Source organism: Cupressus sempervirens, chromosome 10 (assembly GCF_028749045.1).
Source record: "Cupressus sempervirens isolate cs-2001-9-10 chromosome 10, ASM2874904v1, whole genome shotgun sequence".
NCBI lineage: Eukaryota > Viridiplantae > Streptophyta > Pinopsida > Cupressales > Cupressaceae > Cupressus > Cupressus sempervirens.
The window spans coordinates 496,169,747-496,189,634 of record NC_143127.1 but is presented as its reverse complement, the minus strand read 5'-3'; the positions used below and the strand labels follow the sequence as shown (position 1 = coordinate 496,189,634).

General features: G+C 35.6%; 1 protein-coding gene across 2 annotated transcripts in view; it reads right to left on the bottom strand.

Moving 5' to 3' along the window:
* LOC149534835 (Calmodulin-binding transcription activator protein with CG-1 and Ankyrin domain) overlaps nt 1-19,888 on the bottom strand; it is a 231,652-nt gene that overhangs the window by 52,530 nt on the left and 159,234 nt on the right. For both annotated transcript variants that reach the window (XM_089805658.1, XM_089805659.1), the window contains exon 8: nt 6,767-7,225. In XM_089805658.1, the coding sequence (XP_089661784.1) occupies nt 6,767-7,225 (459 nt within the window). The remainder of the gene's footprint in view (nt 1-6,766; nt 7,226-19,888) is intronic.

The following is a 19,888-nucleotide window of genomic DNA, read 5'->3' as shown; positions in this document are numbered from 1 at the left end:
TGATATATGGCCATCTAGATGTTTAGTACCATTTGTAAAAGAATTTGAGCAAACCCACCCTTGACACATGTGGGAGTTCCTTATGTCTTGCTAGAACCAAAGGTCTGATATTATTTACTTGAGGCAGGGATTGTGCAAGTTGGTTTGGAATCTAATCTTGATTAGTTGTGGTTTGAATTAGTTGCTCGTGACTTTTCTCTATGAACTTGATCATTAACAATTTATCCTCCTTGATATTTTGCTTTATACCTTGACTCTTAGACTACCCAATAGCTTGTGGAAAACAAACAAGTTAAGAACATAATGGGTCAATGTAATAATCTATCAAAGACCCCTGAATTGAAGGTATAGCTCCCTTTTGAATGCAAGATATGCAATCAATTTTGTTTTTCGAGTTTTGAGGGTATGCTCTTAACTAGAGAGCAGAATAGGTAAAAACCAAGTTGCTCAAAACTTAAAGTTGAGAATTTATCAGGTTGCTTACGATGGTGCGATAGCTGTTTTTATTTAACTGTTAAGTTGTCTTCTCAGCTTCGCAATCATAAAACTTAACTACAACCTTGATCCCGTGAAGATGCGAAAATAAACCTTTCGCTGCCTCACCACCTTTGCAAATTTTGCTTTATCAAAATAACAAGATACTGCCTCATTCGATCACCGAACTCCTTATCGCCAAAACCTATAGCGACATGAGATTTCTCATCGCCATTCGCTATAACAAAATATCATTTTGCCGATCTCCAATGATTCATTTCGCCATAACATATAGCGAAAAACTTAATATCTGGCTTCCTTTACCCATTGTCATAACTATTATCGATAGCATCATCAATCATTGCCAGAGTCAAATCCACAACATCCCAACTGCTGATGATCTCTATAAGTTACAGCGATATACCTTCCTTTATCACTCGTCACCATATCGAAAATGAGCCTTCTCCGCACATCGATTAACCCAATCGCTATATGCTATAGCGATATCATACAAATCCACGACATCTCAATCATCAGTCATTGCCATAGCCAAATCCACGACATCCCGGCTGCCAATCATCACCATAACTTATAGTGATATACCTTCCTTTATCGATCGTCGCCATATCGAAAACGAGCCTTCTCCGCACTGCGATTAACTCAATAACTACATTCTATAGCGATAACATATTCAACTTCAAGCTTACCTTACTGTGCTTGCTGTAGGATACCCCGATATTTTATCCTTCATCACTAAATCTCGAGCATTCCTCATTTAAGAGCTACGAATAGTTCATTCAACATCGTGCTTTTACTGCTTGTATGTAAAGGCTTGGATTTCACATAAATCAGTGTAGCTTTGGAAGCAGAACCAAACACCTTCGCTTCCATTAGTTGCGCAACGAAAAACGCATAGATCCGCTCTGCATTGTGATGGTAAAATTTACCTTTGCAATATGAATGGGCTTCTTCCTGACTTTGATCCGCAGCTTCGTGGGTCTTTTTCTTCATGTCATAATCCTACACACAAGTTTATAAATCACTTTCATCGGTTTATCCTTCAGATACGCACTTGATTAAGTTCACCAATTAGGAAAATCAACTCGATTGCTCAGAATCTGTAGGAAAAAGGATGCTAAGGCAAGATAGCAAATGGTTTTCATGGATAACTTACTTCTCATCGGAAAGATGCCAAAACACATCCCAACCATGCCTAAATCACCTAGACCCCTCGTGCACGGGAAAAACAGAAATTTCGCGCAAAATGATTAGGTAGAGGTAATGCAAAGGAGACCCGGAAAGCAAGGAGAGTAAGGCACTCAGGAAAGATGGGAAGTAAGTAACCTAAAGTATATTTAGACATCACACTTGAACACAAACACACTTATATACCAATAACTTCAAGCTTTTCAAGGGTAGGACTAAAACTTGGCAACAGAGCTCATATAAGTTTAATTTTCCATCAATACTATTTAAGGTTCAAGTTTAACTCAAGTATAAGAGCATCGCTAAGATGGTCATTCACTTCTAAGGATGAATGAGCTGAAGCTTTTCATGCTCCACAATGGACACCATAAAGCGTTGGAGTTTTACTTGTTTCCCTTTCAAATGACCAAAAACAATAAAATGTGTGAAGACAATGCTTTCTTTACATTAGACAAGAGTCTCTCTTGTGATTTAGAAGAAACAAAATCCTAGAGCTCAATAAAGCTAGCATTTATTTATTGTTCCCAGGTATGGGCACAAGACTATACAAATCTTCTATAGAAGATGAGACTACAAAATCTTTAAACTTGATGCAAACAATCTAACCTGTGGCAGCTAAAACATGGTCATATTTGATAGCTAAAAACAAAGACCAGAAACAAGTGCACAAAAGAATAGCAATGAATATAGGCAAAGCTAACAATGCTCAAATTAATAAAGATTTGCAGTACAATGCCTTCAAGAATCATTAAATTCTATCCAAATCACAAAATCACTTACACAAGATGACACAAATCAACTTGAATAGCTATACAAATGATTCATCTTTAGTACAAGGGCAGTTAACTACCACAAGGTGAATAACTGGTTGAATCTTTGTTTGGTCAATGAGATCCATTCCTGACATCTCAATAGACAGGATTGTTAGGAAGTATAATTTCAGAATGAGATCAACTTGATGCTTGATGAAGCAATGTGTTTGAATGCATCTAGGTTCTTCAAAGATATCACCATATTTTTCAATGTTACTCAAGCATGTCCTTGGGAGTTTTCGGATGTTTCTTGAATAAGGTATATTTTGGGGACTAGGGGACAAGGGCAAAACATCTCAACCCCGTCCCTTTTTCTCTGGAAATTTGGTGACATTTCTTGACACCCTTTCAAAAAAAACTCTAAAAGAAAATTCAAACATGAAAAAAAACAGACATTGTTTACTGCTATATCTGATAAATTAAACACATGAAGTAATAATAAAGATGATGTAGATTCCATCTACATCGACCAGCTTTGTTACCTTCACCATCAGCAGCTTGGCTGTATTATATGTTTGTGGGCTCCTTCGCAGAGGGCATCCTCCTTCAAGTCTAAACTCCTCAACAAATCAGACGTGTCAACCGGTCGAGATTTCAGATGCCTCCACTTGAAGCTTCTCCTCAACAAAGACCGCTAGGGAAACAAAAATCCTATGGCCAATTTCACTTTTCAATGGGGCCACCAACAGATATTCCCAAGGATATGCTATATCACATGATAACCATGGCTAATTACATTTTACACGTGTCAAAAGGCATCTAGTTGGTTAAGTTGGGCAATCATGCTCATCTCTGTATAAGTCTGCCACGATTGCCTTTCCTATCCACAACTAGCAAACATGTTGCAAACAACAAATAGAAGGAATACACTTGTTCATGTCGTGGAATCAAGAAACTCATGCCTGATTTTTCAGCTTGCCCTTTGACTGTAACAGAAAAACGATCATTCTATGACCAAAAATGCCAGAGGTTGCTGGCATAAAACCCAATGGCTTACATTATATTCGATGATGGTTGGTTATGGGAAGATATTGAACTCTTGTTCAGTTTGTTATGAAATACTAGTAGATTTGCAGAGGGCTTTATTCCTGTGAAAGGACTCCTTGGCTTTTCAGCCAGTGGTGTATGTTGTAACATCTGCATCCCGGAGCTTTCTATCCACCCTTGGCATGTTTTCTCTAAATGAATTATGGAGACTGTGCCTATGCTACCTTTCTCCTTTTCTTAATCAGTGTGTCCTATGCTAATATTTTAGGAGTTTGATCCAGTTTGCTTATATGGGTGAGATTATTTTCTGTTTGTTTAGACGTATTATATAATCATGAATGTTTCTTTCTCCTTATAGTGCATCTAGAACAAAGGACGAATTGCACAATTTACAGCCTACTCCTGAGGAAGATTTGTTTTGGGGTTGTTTTTCCTTCACTTGACCCTTACAGGAGCTATTTTTGTCTAGAAGCAAGAGCACAATCTTGGTGACTCTTGTTTTTTTTTCTTCTCAGAGATAATGCTCTTATACTGTGTCTTGGGATGGAGGCATCCACACCTTCCTTAGGAGTTTTGTGTCTTTATTTTCGGGCCCCTGTAGGTGCTTCCCAAGGTTGGGATCTGAATATTAAGCCATATGTCTCTTTGACTCTGGCACTTTGTTCTACCATCCAACAATTAAAGGTCTGTGGTACATCATGTCTTTGTGGGCACATACATGAATCTCTAACCAGGAATGGTCAAACCTCTCTGGATGTCATCTTATACATTCTTAATTTTGTCCCAAAAGCTTTGTTAAGGCGATTTGCCCCACCCACTAGCTTACTATTCTCATGAAAAGGCTCCCTTCTTCTTTCTTTCAAGCCCCAACATGAAGAGCCAACTTCTAAAATCTCCAAGGTTGCTTTGCAAGGTGCACATTGTCCCACACCTGTAAAGCTTACCCACTGCCCTTATTTAGGCGTGAGCCTCTTAGGGATCAACAGATAACAATAGTTACCAGATACACTAGTAAAATATCTTTATTTGCGCATTGAATTTTAGAAAAGACAAGAGACGGCCAAGGATTACAGTTAATCCCCCTACATCATATTACCTTCCTTGACAATGCACAATATATTTAAAGGACCCTACAAGCTCCAAGAGGAACACAATCATCAACCAACCGATACTTAAAGCTACCCGAGAATGACAAACAATGAATACATTGTCAAATAATCAATATTATCAAACATATAAAATGAGTAAAGATTGGTTTGTCCTTACTATTGAAATCCTATGGCTCCTTTGGAAGTGACGAAATGAGGATATATTTCAAAACAAAAAGAGGGTGCTTACTAACTTCAGTTATAGACCCCCACATTTTTACATCATGTCTCAGGTTTCTGCAGTTCTGGAAGTGCCGAAAGACAGGTTCATGGTCCTGGTTCGAGAAGGAGCAATGATCCTTTACAGGGAAGACATACTGTCTGCACATACTTTGATGCTTAATCTGATATGCTGAATAAAGGAGCAGGAGAGTCTGAAGCAGTATACTAAAGAGAAGCAAATTGAAATTGACAATGAAAGCAAACTGATTAAAGACGAGAGAGGCTAGTGGACCCAGCTGGGAAGATGTACCTAATACTCAGCCAGCAGTTGATCCTCCTCTCAGAAATTTTGAATGTAACAAAGCTGAATGTAGCAACAATATTATAGGCCAATGGGAATAGGATAGCAAGGTCTTACAATATGTTTCATTTTTGTAAAATCATGTAATTACTATGTAGTATATACTATATGCAGTCCAGCATGGACAGAAATACTTGATAGTTCATTTACTAGATAGATGCTATAGATAGATATATGATTATCTTGATACAGTTAAACTGATGATGCTTTCAACTCTACTTTGATATTTTGTTGTGATCAGTTTACAAACTAATTTAACATAAATAAATAAACTATCAACCATAACAATAGACATCGTATGCTGTCTAAACTTATTAAATTCATGCTACTACTCCCCAAACTGGGTTTTCTACTCTTTGAAAGTTATTCCTGTCATTTTGTGGTGGAAGATGCCTCTGTATGGACATATAAGACTGAAATAACTACGTTTATTCTGCTAATTCTGTTGAACTGTCTTTACTCTTCTGTTACCTCCTGTGAAAGGTAAGTGTAACAAAATAACAGAGATTTTACATGTATTGATGGCACTTTTACCCATAATCTGTTATGGCCCATCCTAATTCTGCCCTCAACAGCCAGGTCAGCTCTCCAAAAAACCAGTTTTTTGTCCATTTGAAAATACAGTAACATAACATGTTAATATGTATTGAACCTGGTTTTTGACCTATAATATGTACTCAACTTTAAATTTGATCTCTATATCAAGGAAGTCGGTAACCCTAATTCAGTAATATAGATGTTTTTAAGAATATTTTTGAAGATTTATGTTGAAACGTATAAATATACATGTGCACAGACAGGAACATAAGCACGTACACAAACACCAATGCTTTCAATTTTGTTTTTCATCTAATCCATTCAATCCATATGCTGATGAGTATCCCATAATCTTTGTGCTAATCACTGGAAAGTATGATTAAAACCATGATATATTTTTGGAAAGTATGATTAAAACCATGATATATTTTAATTGCAAAAAGAGAAAACCTCATCGTGAAATTAGTACTTTCAATCTTGTGCTCCTACCTTTGAGATTAAAAAATAGATCTAGATTGTTTCTTTCAAATATTATTTTCATGTGCAAAACACCCTAATAGTTATTAATATAGCATGCATATTCTTCAATCTTATTTACATGTTTTAGATTTTTGGAATAGATCACATCAGAGCCCTTCCTAATTAGAAGAGAGTATTTTTTTTTTCCCATACCATTCCATTCTGTGTTGTTATGGAAGGGACAAATTAAAACACTAACGAATTGTAAAATCAAAGGAAAACCAAAGGAACTGATTGCAGATAAAGCATCTTATGTTTGAAAAATATAAGAATTAACTACTACAAACAGAATTTCTTTACTATAGCTTGCAGAAAATTCAACCTGTTTTCTTGTATTTCACTACAAATGCCCCCTGATGTATTAAAAATGATAAGAATATAAGCCTCATTCAAATTTGCTAACCCTGGTGACAACCTTTAAAATATTTGCTAGTCTTACTCTCAAACGCTAAAAACTCATATCAATGATGTCCAACTCTACAGACAGGCAGTAATAATAAATAGCATGTTACAATGTGCAACTCTATTCTAAAGGGATACTGCAAGTTTCAGAAGAGCACCTTTGAACCTTCCTCTGAGTAAGCCCAGTCAGGGCAAATCTCATTAATGCTAAAATTCTGTATTTGAGCAACTGTTACACTGGAACATTCTTCCAATTGACGATCTCCCATATTATTTGGCTGCTCAAGTAGTATGCTATAGTAGTCCGATGGGCTGTGAGTAGTATTCATACTTATCTCTTCATTTTCTAACCATGTAAAACTATCTAATTTTCTAAACTTCTCAATGTCCTGTGGAAAAGAACTGCTTTCAGTGGGCATATTCTGGCCAGATCCCCATTCTTCATACTCTTGAGGCAATGAAATATCTGTGGGATATGTTAAGGTGCTGCTAGTGCTTTGTGTTTCATGTTCCTTGCTTTGACAAAGAGATTTGTGTTCAATACATCCATTTCTATTAGGCATTCCTTGACTCTCTCCTTGCAAGCATGGTTCCTGCTTCCATCCAACATTTTCATCCTGGGACATAAACAACTCCGGCAATTTATTAGAATAATCAAATCATTAAATTCAGTGCTGTTTAAAAGCTGTAATTAATACACAGGAGCCATACATTATCTGAAACAATTTTAAACCTATATTAAATAATATCCACCATCAGGAAAGTGCAATATGCTTTTATTTTTTAGAGGCAAGTTATCATTTTGCTATTTGCACAAGATATCATTACTGAAATGGTAAGAAGACCACTCAGAGAGATATACATTGATTTAATAGTATAAAGGCAGCAATAATAGATTCAAATAATAAAAATATTAACAGAACAGTGTCTTCACTCATACCATGTTCCAATAAATAAGATAACTGATTCATTGAGAGTTGAGAATCCCTGATTTGAGGGAATAAAATGTGCTGTCAAACAATTGCATCACTTTGTAGACACTTTGATGATGTTGGAATTGTTAATCATAGCAAAACTTGTTATCATTCAACACTCCAATTGAAGATTAGCATTCAAACCAAACCAACAATTAACTTCTCCAGGTTCATGAACATAGACATAGAAATGACTTCTCTACTGACTTCATCGTCTAGAAAGTTACCTGAGATTTTTTATGTAGAGGATATAGGGGAAGAGATCCAGTAGCCGTTAGGGGGTCCAATGACAGTGATAAAGTAGATGTCATAGATACCCTCAATAGTCGATCACACATATACAGTGTAACAGCAGTACTGGGGTACATCGGGACAAGTTTTTGGGACGGGGGGAAAATGGGCCTCATTTTTGAGACAGCGGCAAGGGGAGGACAGGGCATGGAGGGGTGTTGTATAGTATACATATACAACATGAAATGCTAGTTATGAATGATGTTTTAGTAGAACATACCAAACTAAAATACTTGAACATAGCAAAATTTCAACATGAACTAGAACCATTGAAAATTCAATATAGTAACATATTACATACCCAATAGTAACATTCAAAAATCAAAATTCAAATAGAAATTCAAGTACCCATCCCAGCGGCGGCATGGTTGTGGGATGGTGGAGGTGGGGGTACTTGGGTACTCAAGTATCAATTGCAGGGACGTCTCAAGGACAAGTACTTCAAGGTTTGGAGGGGGGTGCGAGTCTCCATGTTATACTACACATATACTAATAGTCGATCATTTTTCGGATTGTTTGGTTGGTGATTGACTCATTTGTACACCACTATTGGGACATTTCATAACAACTACTGGGACATTTTACCACAAGTACTTATGTTTTTTGGTGAGCGACTATTGGGGTGTGAACATAACAAGTATTGGTCAAGTGTCTTAAAATGACAATTTTCGACCACTTTGTACTCCACGGCCTCTACAAAGAGATTCATAAATGCTCAAATGCCAAAACCTTAGCTTTAAGCTCTTGAGTCACCTACGAAGGTACACTAAAAAATCGTCATAACTCGACTTACGATTTAGGAGATCTAGGTGTGCAAAGTTAGCCTGGGCGGCGCCTAGGTTTCTTCCCATATTATGCACAAAAGAAGTTAAGTCCTAGGGGATTCTCTATTGACCCCTTCATTATATGAAAGAAGGCAAATAAAGATAAGATACATTTATTAATGTCCAACAAGAACCTCAAAGAGGGTCTAGGGGACTGGAAAACAAACACCAAGGCAACAACCAACAATTTGAACACCAAACCTTGCCTGGGAAAGAGAAAAACACAAAAGAACCAACCTAGAACCCAGAAGAAATGAACAAAGTACAACTAAACCCTCCTAGCCAAGAAGACACAGGTCAGAATAGAAGTATACGGTCTAGGGGGAGAGTAGGTCTTCAGTCGCCTCAAGGAAACGCTAGAGGTGGGATGCTACTACCAAGTGTAGCCTTTACAAGGCCTCACAGATCTAGTGCATCTAGAAGTAGGAGGGTCAAGCGACCGCTCCGCACCCCAGGTCGAAGACACAAACGTGAAGGAGGTGATAAGCTGATCCGAAGCCTTTCTCAACGAGAACATAACTTCCAAGCTACAATCGTGAAGCCACATGGCCTCGAGGTACAGAGAAAGATATCATTGATCGATGTATCTAAAAAAAGAAGAAAGAGACCTACATTCTCAACATGCAGCTCCCCTTGATCTCATAGTAAGTGGGGCAGCAGAAAATGAAATGTGACTCATATTTTGCCTCCCTTAAGGAACAGAGGCAACAAGTCATATCCTCTAAGCGAATCTAATAATTTGTCTAAATATGAAGCTTGTGTGAGCCCACTTTGAAAGAGCCTTGGAAATGTAGAGGGCGCCAAGCCAGTGGCGAGCAAGATACCGAGGGCACCTAATAATCCCCTTTTGAATATCCATAAAGTGCTCAACATAAAATACAATCCTCGGATAGAGTCCTCCAAGGGGGTTAGTCTGTGTCGTGATAATATACTGATTGTAGATGTCAAGTTTCACGTGCTCATTCAACTCCTATATAGAAGAAAGGAGGTGAGTGGGGTAATCCAAAGAGAGTTGGAAGAGGAGAAGGTGATCCATCTTAATCCCCACCAATCTCAAAAGAGTGGAGGCTTGGGCATACCAACAATGAGCCCTACTAGTGGAATCGGTACCAACAACCACAAAAGAGCAATCTGTGGCAACCCTTGGCCGAGTTAGCAAAGCCTTAAAGCTAATGAAGGAACCAAACCAGATCGAAAATAATCCTAAGCCTAAAAGAATAGGCCCCAAGCTCAATGAAAATGATACTCTGGGAAGTGGACCCGTGGCAACCGATGACACGGTGAAGGAGCGGTATGTGAACTCTCTAGACTCAACCCATATCCAACTTTGGAGACGAGACATCTTGGACATGGTGTCTAAAGCACTACCTCTCCAGCATTGCAAGGGAACACAACCCCCTATTAATACAGGGTTACATGGTGTTGTCCTACATTTTGTCACCACAAAATCTTGTTAACAGTACAAAACGTTTTCAACCTAGTTTTGCATCTCTCTAAGTTTAATTTGATACTCAATTACTTAATGTTGATCGATCAATCAACTCCAACTTTTATATCAAATTGTTTTACTGAAGACTTTCATCAAGTCCTTTTCATTTTTCTTTCTGTCAAGCCTATGCTTGATTTTTTAGGCCTTCATCATCCTTTCCTTTGCTTTTGAGTGTATGTTTGTTGATTTCTAGTCCTTTGGTCTTACTCAAGTCATGGCTTTCAGTTTCCCCTTCGATTTAATCTAACCTAAAGCATAATAGGAGTTGTCAATCAAGCAATATGGTCGTTTTAGTGCCCAAAAAGTGGACATTTTTTATGCAACAGCACGAATTAATAATATCATGTTATATTTTTTGTTTGACAATTCACTTTTTTGAAAAATATAACTTAAATTCACTTTATGTTATGTTTGTAAGTTACTTTATCATTTAAATTTTCACTTTTAAGTAACTATATGTTACATCCCAAATTTTGCCCTAAGTTTTAAATTTGATCATAACCATTGGTTTAAAGAATTATTTCTTTTCTTGATCATGTGAAACAAGTTAGTTAAATATATACGTTGTACCAATTGATAACGAATTATTTCTTTCATGATCTTGTGAAATGAGTTAGTTATTATGGATGTTTCTGAAAATAATCGACAAATGTTTGATTGGAATTTACGATAAATACATTTTTGAATTAATGTCTTGGCAAGAATGTTTTGCTTGAGTGATTGCAGATAGAAGATTGAAGAGGGGGGAAGCATTGTTAAACGGGATCATCGAAAGCAGATGGTCAAATGTTTAGTCATCAGGATCAACAGGTATGACCTAAGACTACCTTGGAAAGGATACAAAGACTTGACCAAAGGTTACATTATGGTACGACATGAGCTATTTGGAAAACAATATAATAAACACTTAAAATAATCTAAATCAAAAATATAATTCATACCTTTGAAGATTTATTATTGAATTTCCTTATTTAATCATATTATAAACCCTTAAATACGAACACATATATGTAAAAATAAAGTGACACCAATAAATTATAATTTTCTAATCTAATGGTGTCATTTCATCAATATATACACGTGAACATATATAAAAGCGTATAATAATAATTAAATTAAATTAAAACTCTTCAACTCCTTATTCCTTTTCCTTCTTTATTTTTCTTTTTTATAATTCGAATTTGTGATGCATTCGAAGGGCCTTCTTGACAACTGTAGGTAGCCGAGAAGTCAAGGCCGATGATTTAAATGAGTACAATGAATCGTGTTAGATGCAACTCTTTTTCTTTTTGCATTGCCTCTACCCTTACATCCATCTTATATTACATCTTAGCCAGCCGAGTGATATTCTCAAAGCGATATTGGTTCAAAACTTACAATCCGATTTGTTCTCTCTTCCCTTTTTATCCATCAACGGGTACAGAGAAAAGGATACCGTGGGTGACCATTAATTCTAGCCGCGGGAGGAAGAAAATATCTTGCTACATGTCACGTGATTTTTGCTAAGTCCAATCCAATGCTTGTCTGATCTTTCTTTACTTTCTTTTCTCATTGTTATACCAAAAGCCTATGCTCTATTTTGTACGTCTACCTTTAATGATGTTAATGTTGCTGTCGAATTTAAATACCAGTTTGAATAGAATGTGTGCTATAAAAAAACATAGCTTCCATCCTTAGTTGGAACTTCTTAGGGACTGATATCATATCTCCTGTTTTACTACCAAATAACCATGAGATTGTCTCAGTTATGGATATGTAAGATGGAAACTATAATGAAATCCATGAGTAGATAATCATGTCTGCACTATCACTATTTCTTTTACACAATTTGCAGAGGTGTAAATAATGTCACGATGCTCAAACACCAAGGAATTCACCGGCAAAGAAGCCATTAATGGTGAAGAGGTGTAAATAAAATAGAATGGATACAATCTCTCAAGCACCCAGGATTCACCGGCAAAGAAGCCATGAATAGTGAAGAGGTGAGGATAACCTACAAGAATCAAGAAAGAAATCAAATAACTATGCTATAAAAAGACACATAAATAGCTCATGCATGTCCTAATAACGAAATCAGTTGTCAAGTCGAGTGGTGGAGATCGGGTTTACGAACCCAAATTGAAATCCTTGGCCAAGGTAGTTAAAGGCATGTGTCAATCATGAGATCTTTTTGTTTGTCCATAAGCATCAGTTATTTAGGAATAACTGATGGGGCACTCAAACCACCGGGTAGCTCAGATGGCTTGAGTTAAGAACATCCCAAGCCCAATCCCAAGGTAGGGAGGGTCGTTCTATTAAGTTAAAATGTGCGGGGATAAGTATGGTCTGGGGTTGGGAGGTTAAGCCTATATCAATGCTTGTCCTCTCACCAATGTCGAGGCTTGAATAGCATGACAAAGGGATTCCTCCATTATTTCTATATGTTTCTCTTGCGCTTTTACCTTTATATCCATTGAAGAATAAATAGATAGTTTAGATTTCTAAAAAGCATAAATTGAATGATTCTATTAGTTGATAAAGAGGATAGTTGTTACTTCACTTTCAGCTGAACAAGTTATTAGTTAGAAATGTTTAAGATGTTAGCAAAGTATCCATTTTCTTATTTCATTATATCAGTTGAATATAAATTGTAAATAGAATAGAAAACAGTTACTTCTTTCTAGTTAATGGAAATCATTGTCATGTGAAATGGAATCAGTTATTTGTCAACTAGGTGTTTTGAAATAGTTAGGAAAATTCGTTTGTTACACTATAGTGCACTTTAGTTATATTTTTAAAATGAGTTTACTTTTTGATTTTTCACTTAAGTGACTATATTAAACTATATAGTTCAATTTAAATTTTAGCATTTAAATCAAATGCTCTAGTAAATATTACTTTTAAATGATATTTATATGTTAAATTAGTAATATGATATGTAAATATAATTTATGTCCCGCTTAAGTAATAGTTTAATGAATTTAAATTGACATGTGCTTATTAAAATCACTTAAAACCATCAAAAGTAGACATTTTATATGTCATTTCATGTAAAAATCCATCAAAAGTGGACCTTTTCCTTGACTCTACACATAAAAGTCATCAAAAGTGGACCTTTTTGATACCATTGCATATAACTCACTTGAAATGTGCAATGACATCAAAAAGGTGAGTTTTATAACATAAATATGCTATTGCATCTAAAATGTGAGCTTTCACTTAAAATATGCAATCAACCCAAAAAGGTGAGTTTTCAAACTAAATGCATATTTTACAACATGCCATGCCTCCCGAATAGTGAGTTTTCAAACTATGGAGGGATTTTTAAACATGCAATGGACACCAAAAGGTGTGATTTTCACCTTATGTATATTTTAAAACATGCTATGAGTATGGACACCAAAAGGTGCATTTTGCACTAAAGTTCATGTTTTAACTCTTGAAGAACACATGCAAAGAGCCTCCAAGAAACCAATTTTGAAGATTGTGGGAAATTTGCTTCATGGCTTTTCACGAAATCTTCTCTACTAAGGTCGTTTTTGCTAAGCCATAGGTTTTCAAGCAATGAAAATCGATATATCTTGCTAAAAAACATTTTTTCAAACTCCTTCCAAAGGCCCGTTTTTGAAAACATCTTCAAAAAACACCATTTTTGGCTCATGCTTTTGCCCAGAGAGGAATCGATTTGGCATGTTTTTGTGTTCTCATTGCATTGTGATACACATTTTGGCTTTTGGAAGCCTAAACGTTTTTCTCTCTCACCTTGAAGAATCACGTTTTTAGTCAAAAACATCCCACAAGCATGTGCAACCAAAAACGTTGGGATTTAGAGCAAAGATAGGACACGTTTTTGGCATCTACCATTAAAAATGCCTCATTTGTTGCCTTCTCCATTTCGAATTTGCAAAGGTTGAAATAGTCCAAGTGTTTTTGAAGAAATTTTCAACTTTGGAGCATCTTTTTCCATCATTTTTGGCACTTAATCTTCATGTAAATGGACATTTTTTTTCTCGCTATTTAAATTGTGCTTATCTTGTTGATTTTATGCACATTATTGCTTGATGTTTGCCACTTGTTGAAATTGATACCATGGAAAGTGCATTTTTCCTTTAAAAATGATGAAATTGTTCATTTTCATGTTTTTGATTTTCCCCCAAACTCCAAATTCGAATTTGCATATTGAAGTGCTTTGCTTGTTGACATGTTTGAGTCATTTGCCAAAAGTACGTCTTTCTTTTGAAGTTTGTGTATTTTGTGTGCTTGTTTTCCGGTTTTCTCCACTTTGGAGTAGTTTAAAATTCTTTCCCAAGAACTTGTTCTTGTTTCATTTCATGCGAAAGCACCATCACATTCCATTTCCATTGTCCATGTCACAACACTTTACATCTCATCTGAAAAATGCAATTACATGTTTTTCATCTCATTCACCATCTACACATGCATGTAATCACATTTTTCGCTTCCATTTTCACTCATCTCACTTTCTGTATTCACTTGCACGACACGATTACATTGAAAAGTTTTACATGTAATTGCATCTCAAAAACCCGTATTTGACTTGAAGACACTTTTTAAAAGGTCAAAAATGTCATATGCATGTTTTTCCATGTATATTGACTTTACTTTTCCTCAAAGGCGTCTATAAAGTTCACTTCACCTCAAGGCACATTGCATTCGTTCCTTCCATATGCACTTACACCTCCATGAGAAAAAAATGTCATCTCACTTCCTTTGTCATTATGCATTTCATCTTGCCAATAGTGGCATGTTCTGATGGTTAAGTTGTTAATTGTTATCCTCGCCATCAAGGTTCAAATCCAATGGGGATGAGGTCCCCCGTTTGTGGCCTCACTGGTTCATAGCTCCATCAAAGCGTTTACCCCTTTAAATATTAAAAAAAAAATTATGCATTTCATCTTATTCTTCATACGCACTTACACGTAAGCCCATTCTCCATCCGCATTCACATGTCATCTCATTTCCCATTCCTCATTACATGTTGCATTTACATGTAATTCACTCTACCTGTAATGACATCCAAAGAACCCATTTTTGACTAAAGGTCACACTTTTAAAGTCAAAAGTTGTCATTTGCAACGCATTCCCATGTGCCAAGCACTTTACTTCAAAGAGAATGAGTTAAAGGTGTTGATGGAAAGTTATTCTAAGTTTACATCTGGACATCATCAAGAAGGTTTTCAAAGAGTCAGAGAATCCAAAATGTGTCAATCTCCAAAAAAGAATTCATGACAAATTGAATAAGAAAAAGTTTCATCACATCAAGATTTCAAATGACAACGGACAATTCATCAAAGAGAGTCAAGAGGTTATCAAAAGATGCAACACCATGGTTATCAAGGTGAATGTAGTTGCACAAAATACAAGAACTCTCAATCGTTTATCATTTGGGATTGCATCGCCAAGTACAAGGTCCTTCAGAATAATCTCTAGGATTGTTTCAATTCTCTTTCGTCTTTCTTCTTCTTCTTTCATGTTTGTAATTGAAGAGGATGTATTAAATGAAAACATGCAATTACATATAATACGAATTACATGTGTAATTACATGTAATGCGAGTTGCATGTGCACTTGCATGAAACCCAATAATTTCTCTCTTAATTAGACTAGGTCAAAGTTGGTTGAGTTACTCCCACTTTTTCGTCCACTTTTTTCTTAACTCCTTTGCCTATATAAAGGAGTGCCCCCTCATTGTAAAATTCATCTTTTGTTGTATGCAAAAAAGTGCTACCACATTTGTGCAAGCTAACTTTGATTGTGTAGTACGAATTTGGGAGAAATGTGAATAAAAGAAGCAATTGGATTCGAAGCTTTGATTGGAAGGAATTGTGATAGAGCAAATTAGAAGCTTTGATTGTAATTAGTGCCTATTGTTTTTCATTCATGTTACTATTATGTGTTCAATAATAGAGCATAGTCATTTAAGAAGCAATCGGATTCGAAGCTTTGACTGGGAGCGGTTGTGGCAATACATAGACTAGGAGCTTTGACTGCAACTTGTATTACCATCTCAAATTGACAAAAAATAGTTAGAATTCCCTACTTCTAGAAGTCTTCGTGCCCCACTGGTAAAAGTTATACTTTTAGCATAGCTTAAATCTAGACTTAGAGCCAAACCGGTACACTTTCAGCTAGTCTTTGAGTTAGTGTTAGTTTATTGGTATCACTGTTTCTAGCTTTAGATAAATGTGTAGTTAGAGATTCATTCTGGCCATTACTCACTCCACGAATAAGTGGATTCTTTCCTGAAAGTTAAAAAGAAAGAATATTGGTAACACCTCTTTTACAAAATCTCTCAACTTCTTGCTAACCTTAACTTGATCCAAGGAACGGTGAGAAGGGGGATAACAGAATAATGTTTCTTCAACAGTTGGAGGAACAAAGAAAAGAAGTGGTTAATACGATTGCTGCTCATCAGCAACAAGTGAAAGTTCTTTTTGACAAGAAGGCCAAGTATCGAGAATTTCAAATTGGTGATCTTGTCCTACTCGGGGACAAGAGGCGAGAACGAAAAGGAATGCATGGTAAATTTGATTCTCTTTGGCGAGGGTTTTTCACAATTCATCAAATTGTGGGTAAAAACAGTTTCTGGCTTGCATATCGTTATGGAACACCAATGCCACTACCTTACAGTGGACGACATCTGAAACATTACTTCCACTAATTATCAGATAAGTACCCCTTGTACATAGTTTTGGTTTTTGAGTCGTTAGTTTAGTTTTTGTTTTCTTTTGTCGCCTGACTTTATTGCCCTATGGAGTGGATAAAGGCACTTAGAGAACTAGATTCTATGCCACTCTTTGTTTCCGAGAACAAAAGCGTAACATTCCCCAAACAGAGCCAGCTGTTATCTTGCATTTTGTCACCACAAAATATTGGTAACAGCACAACTTTTTCAAGCTAGTTTCACGTTTCTCAAAGCTTGAATTTGATATTTAGTTGTTTAATGTTGATCGATTGATTCATTTCAATTCAAATATCAAATTGTTTTACTAAAGGCCTTCATCAACTCTTTTTCGTTTTGCCTTTTGTCGAGCCTTTCCTTGATTTTTGAAGCCTCCATCGTCCATTTGTTGCTTTTGAGTTTGTGTTTGCTTGTTTTTAGTCCTTTAGTTTTGCTCATGTCATGTCTTTCGTTTTTTTCTTCGATTTGGTCTAATCTAGAGGTCAATCTGAGTTGTCAATCAAGAGTTAGTTCCGTTTTAGTGCCTCAAAAGTGGACATTTTAAGTGCAACAACACGAATTAAAAATATAATGTTATATTTTCAATTTGACATTCACTTTTTGAAAAATATAACATTATATTCACTTTTTGTTATGTTTTTAAGTTACTTTTACTTTAAATTTATAACTTAAAGTGACTATAGTGCACTTTATGTTATAATTTTAAGTTGAGTTACTTTTTAATTTTTCACTTATAGTAACTATATAACTATATAGTTTCATTTTAATTTTTGGTTTTAAAAATAAAATACATATTTAAATGTTACTTTAAAATGATGTTTATGTATTATATTTAATAATATGATAAATAAATGTTGTTTATGACCCATTTTGTAACAGTTTTATAATTTTAAGTGAATTAAATAATTTAAAGCCTTCATAAGTGGACATTTTATATGTAAATGCATGAGAAATCCATCAAAAGTGGACTTTTTACATGCTATTGCATATAAAGTTTAATTTGGTGGACCTTTTTGATGTCATTATATCAAAAGTTCATCATAAGTGGTCCTTTTTGATGCTATGACATGAAAAGTGAAGTTTTTATGTCTTTGCATCTTAAAAGTGAGATGTAATTTAAATTATGCAAGTGACACAAAAAGGTCCAATTTTGATGACTTGAATGTTTTAAAACATGTTATTCACCCAAAAAGGTCAAATTTTTCTTGGTTGCATATTTTAAAACATGTTATTGAACCCAAAAGGTCCGATTTCAACTTGTTGCATGTTTTAAAATGTGTTGTGCCCTTCAAAAAGTCTCATTTTGAAAAAATACATGCATTTGCTCCCTAAGAACCTGATTTTGCTCATTGTGAGCGATTTACTTGGTGGATTTGCATGAAATCCTCTCCATTCAAGGCGTTTTTTCTTGGCAATGAGTTTACTTGGTGGATTTGCATGAAATCCTCTCCATTCAAGGTGTTTTTACTTGGCAATGAGTTTCCTTACATCAGAAATGGATTTAATATGTTGAAAATCGTTTTTGGGAGCTCAATCTTAGGGCACATTTTTGAAGAAAACTCCAAATACCTCCATTTTTTATCAATTGCATGAGGATGAATTGATTTGCTCTTATTTGGTGATTACATTGCATATAAGTTGACATTTTGGTGTTTAAACACCAAATCGATTCACCCAAGCTTCTTGGTGAAACACAATTTTTGCCAAAAACGTCCCATGACTTTTCATTTGCAAAAACATTGGATCTTGGAGTGTTTTTAGGGTACGTTTCGGCATCTTCTAACAAGAAATCCTTGCTTGCTGCCCTCTCCCATTCAAATTTGCAAAGTTGGAAAAAGTCTTCACATTTTTGGAGAATTTTTCCACATTGGAGCATCTTTTTTCTTCATTTTTGGCAATTAATCTTCATGTAAGTGGACTTCTTCTTTCTTGCTATTTAATTCATGCTTATCTTGTTGATTTTATGCATGAAATTACTTGATGGTTGCCATTTGTGAAAAAAATTGCAATAGAAAGTGCATTTTTCCTTTAAATATGAAATTTTTATTCATTTTCATGTATTTGGTTCTTTCCCAAGTCCCACTTTCAAATTTGAGTCTTGAAGTGCATTGCATTTTGGCATTTTTGAGTTATTTTCCAAAGGTATGTCGTTTCTTTTGTGTTTTGTGTTTTGTGCTTGCTTGCTGGTTTTCTCCACTTGGCGAAATTACAAGTTATTTTTCAAGAACATGTTTTTGCTTCATTACATGCAAAAGCATCGTCATATTCCACTTTTCGTTTCCATGTCACAACACTTCAGCTCTCACTCAACAAAATGCAATTAAATGTTTTCCATCCCATTCGCCGTCCACATATGCATGTAATCCCATTTTTCACTTACATTTTCACCCATCTCACTTTCCGCTTTCATGCGCACAATGTGTAATTGCATCGAAAAGGTCTAATTTTGATTAAAAGTCACATTTTGAAAAGTCAAAAAAATGTCATTTTCACTTCCCATGTACTTTGACTTCTTTCACCAAAAGTGACTATAGAACTCATTATCTCACTTCCATTTTCCATTTCCATCCCTTCGTATGCATTTGCGATTTCATGAGCAAATACATGTTTCCGCATCATTTTCATGCTTTCCATCTTGACCTTCATTCACACATACATGTGAAGTGTATTTTTCACCTGCATTCACATCTCATTTCACCCTCCACTTTCCGTTACATGTTGCATTTACATGTACTAAATTTTCATGTAGTAATCCCTTGAAAATGCTAAGTCACTTTTGAAATCAGAAATTTTCATTTGCACGCATTCCCATGTGTTTCACCTTCATGCATTCTCATTCCATTCTATTTCATTTCATCTTCCATTTTCTCACTTTCATTTCATTTCATTCCGCTTTCCGTACCATTGCATATGCATATGCTTTCTCTTTGAAGTTACTTTGACGGATTTGTGAAGTCTCCAATCTATTTTCAAATCTTCACTATTGATCCAGAATTCACTTGTATGGAGATCCCTCCTAA